Source organism: Glycine soja, chromosome 6 (genome assembly GCF_004193775.1).
Source record: "Glycine soja cultivar W05 chromosome 6, ASM419377v2, whole genome shotgun sequence".
NCBI classification, from domain to species: domain Eukaryota; kingdom Viridiplantae; phylum Streptophyta; class Magnoliopsida; order Fabales; family Fabaceae; genus Glycine; species Glycine soja.
The window spans coordinates 27986019-27989068 of NC_041007.1; the positions used below are offsets into that span (position 1 = coordinate 27986019).

Consider the following 3050-nt stretch of genomic DNA (forward strand, 5'->3'; position numbering starts at 1 on the left):
CTCCTTCTACCATAATAGTTCTTCTGCCTATCATGGGATGCTTTTATCTTCTCTTGAATCAATTTCACTTATTCGGTAATTTGTTGTAGCATTTCAAGCCCAAGAAGTACTGCTTCCCCATCATCATACCAACAAAGAGAAGTTTTGCACTTCCGCCCATATAGAGCTTCAAAAGGAGTCATACCAATGCTGGCTTGGTAGTTGTTGTTGTAAGTGAATTCAATCAATGGCAAACATTCCATCCAACTGCCTTGTTGCTCTATAATACATGCCCGGAGTAGATCTTCTAGAGTCTGAATGGTTCGCTCAGTCTGACCATCTGTCTGGGGATGATAAGTTGAACAGAGCTTCAGCTTTGTCCCTAATGCTTCATGCAGACTCGTCCAGAATCGCGAGGTAAACCTTGGGTCCCTTTCTGATACGATACTGGAAGGAATTCCATGTAACCTTACTACTTCTTTGATGTATAACTCTACTAACTTCTCCATTTTATATTTCATATTTACCGAAATAAAATGGGCAGATTTAGTGAGTCAATTTACTATGATCCACACAGCATCGTGTCCACGACTCGTCTTGGGTAAACTGGATACAAAATCCATAGATATGCTCTCCCATTTCCACTACGGAATTTCTAGTGGCTTTAATTCTCCTGATGGTCGCTGGTGCTCAGCTTTGGCCTTTTGACATGTCAAACATTTTGCTACATATTCAACTACATCTTTCTTCATGCCATGCCACCAAAAACTTCTCTTCAAATCTTGGTACATCTTAGTCATCCCTTGATGGAAACTAAGACGACTTTTATGAGCTTCTTCCAAGATCTTAACTTTCAAATCATCTAATGGCAGTACACATATCCTCCCCTTATATCTAATTAACCCGGTGGTATCCTTTTTAAATTCCACATCTTTATCTCCCATTGCATCTAACACTTTCTCTTGCAGAAATTGGTCATCCTTTTGAGCCTCGCGAATGTGATTTACGAATTCATTGGTGATTTGCAACGTTCCCACAAATAAGCTCTTGGGTTGCATCTGGATTGCTAGATTTAGATCCCAGAATTCCTCTATCAATCTCTATTTCAGAATCATCATGGTCGCAACATATAAGAACTTCCGGTTCAACGTGTCGGTTACTACATTAGCCTTTCTCGGATGGTAGGAAAGACCAGTCATAATCCTTAAGGAACTCCATCCATCTTCGTTGCCTCATATTGAGCTCCTTCTAATCAAACAAGTATTTGAGGCTCTTGTGATTGTTGAAGACTTCAAAACGAGTACCATATAAATAGTGCCTCCAAATCTTTAAGGCAAAGACCACAACTGCTAGTTCCAGGTCATGGACCGGATAATTAACTTCATGAGGACGCAATTGGCGTGAAGCATAAGCCACTACCCTTCCCTCTTGCATCAATACGCATCCTAAGCCTTGCCCGCTCGCATCGCAATACACTTCAAATGGTCTCTTAGGGTCGGGCAAAATCATCATTGGAGCTATTGTCAATCGCCTCCTCAACTCTTGGAAGCTTTGCTCATATTTCTCATTCTAGACAAACTTCTCATTTTTACGGGTTAGTTTAGTTAGGGGTAGTGCTAATTTAGAAAATCCCTTAATGAATTTCCTATAATAGCCGGCCAACCCCAAGAAACTTCGAACTTCTGTTGGAGTTGTCGGTTGTTGCCACTCCATAACCGATTCCACTTTAGCCGGGTCCATCACAACCCCGTCTTTAGAAATCACGTGCCCCAGGAACTGCACCTTCTCTAACCAAAATTCGCATTTCGACAGTTTGGCGAACAATTTCCTATCCCTCAGGATCTGTAACACCATCCTCAAGTGCTTTTAATGCTCCTCCTTATTCCTCGAATACACTAGGATATCATCAATGAACACAACCACAAACTGATCTAAATAATCATGGAATATACAGTTCATATAGTCCATGAAGATTGTCAGAGCATTAGTCACTCCAAATGGCATGACTAAATACTCATAATGTCCATACCGAGTCCGAAACGCGGTCTTTGGAATATCTTCCTTCTTAACTCGGATTTGATGATACCCCGATTACAAATCGATCTTCGAAAATACCATCGCTCCCCTTAATTGATCAATCAAGTCATCTATCCTCGGTAGGGGATATTTTTTTCTTGATAGTGACTTTGTCCAGCTGCCGATAGTCTACACACATCCTCATGCTTCCATCCTTCTTTTTTAACCAATAAGACTGGCGCTCCCCACGGCGATACGCTTGGGCGAACAAATTGCTTATTTAAGAGATCCTGCACTTGTGCCTTCACCTCTGCTAGTTCTACTGGAGACATCCTATAGGGTGCGATCGACACTGGATTCACCATGGGCACCAAGTCAATAATGAATTCTACCTCTCTCTCAGATGGTAATTCACAAATGTCATCAGGAAAGACCTCTAGGAATTCTGACATCACCGGTATACTGCTAACTTCAGAGACTTCCTCCACATTCATGGAAAACAGCACCATGTAGGTTCGAACGTCCTCCACTTCATCGTTGGCAGCATTCTCCTTCAATGGTTCATTTGGAATTACATTTCCACCAAATACTAGCATCTTCTCTTTGCAGTTTAGAAAGATATGGTTGGTAGATAACCAGTCCATTCCCAATATCACATCAAGATGAGCTAGAGGTAGGCAAATCAAATCCGCCATAAAAGATCGACCCTCAACAATTATAGGACACTTCAAACACATCAGAGAGGTAGTTACAATCTCGTTAGTCGGAGTAGACACCACGATATCGTATGGTAACTCCATTGTACATAACCCCAACCTCTCCACATATGCATGAGATATGAAAGAATATAAAAATTCAAAGTTTAACTATGAAAACTACCTATGCAAAGTTTAGAAAAATAGGACAATAATACTTGAAAAATAAAATAAAAAAAACTTAGTAAACGGATGATTTTTGGAGCTTGGGAGACCCCAACCGACTTCAGCAGGTTGTCACAGTATGGGAAATTTTTTCCTACCCCAAATGCATATATAATAATAGTTATTCTGATACCT

The 3050-nt window shown here is 40.7% G+C and overlaps 1 protein-coding gene across 1 annotated transcript; it reads right to left on the reverse strand.

The window, feature by feature from the left end:
* Window positions 1-2126: 2126 nt before the first annotated feature.
* LOC114416062 lies at window positions 2127-2690 on the reverse strand. The gene has a single exon (XM_028380936.1). The coding sequence runs from the start codon at window positions 2688-2690 to the stop codon at window positions 2127-2129; it is 564 nt and encodes a 187-aa protein (XP_028236737.1).
* Between the last annotated feature and the right edge of the window lie 360 nt (window positions 2691-3050).

Excerpts from the sequence above, each read along its gene's own strand:
- LOC114416062 (XM_028380936.1), bottom strand. The coding sequence starts at position 2,690 with ATGGCGGATTTGATTTGCCTACCTCTAGCTCATCTTGATGTGATATTG.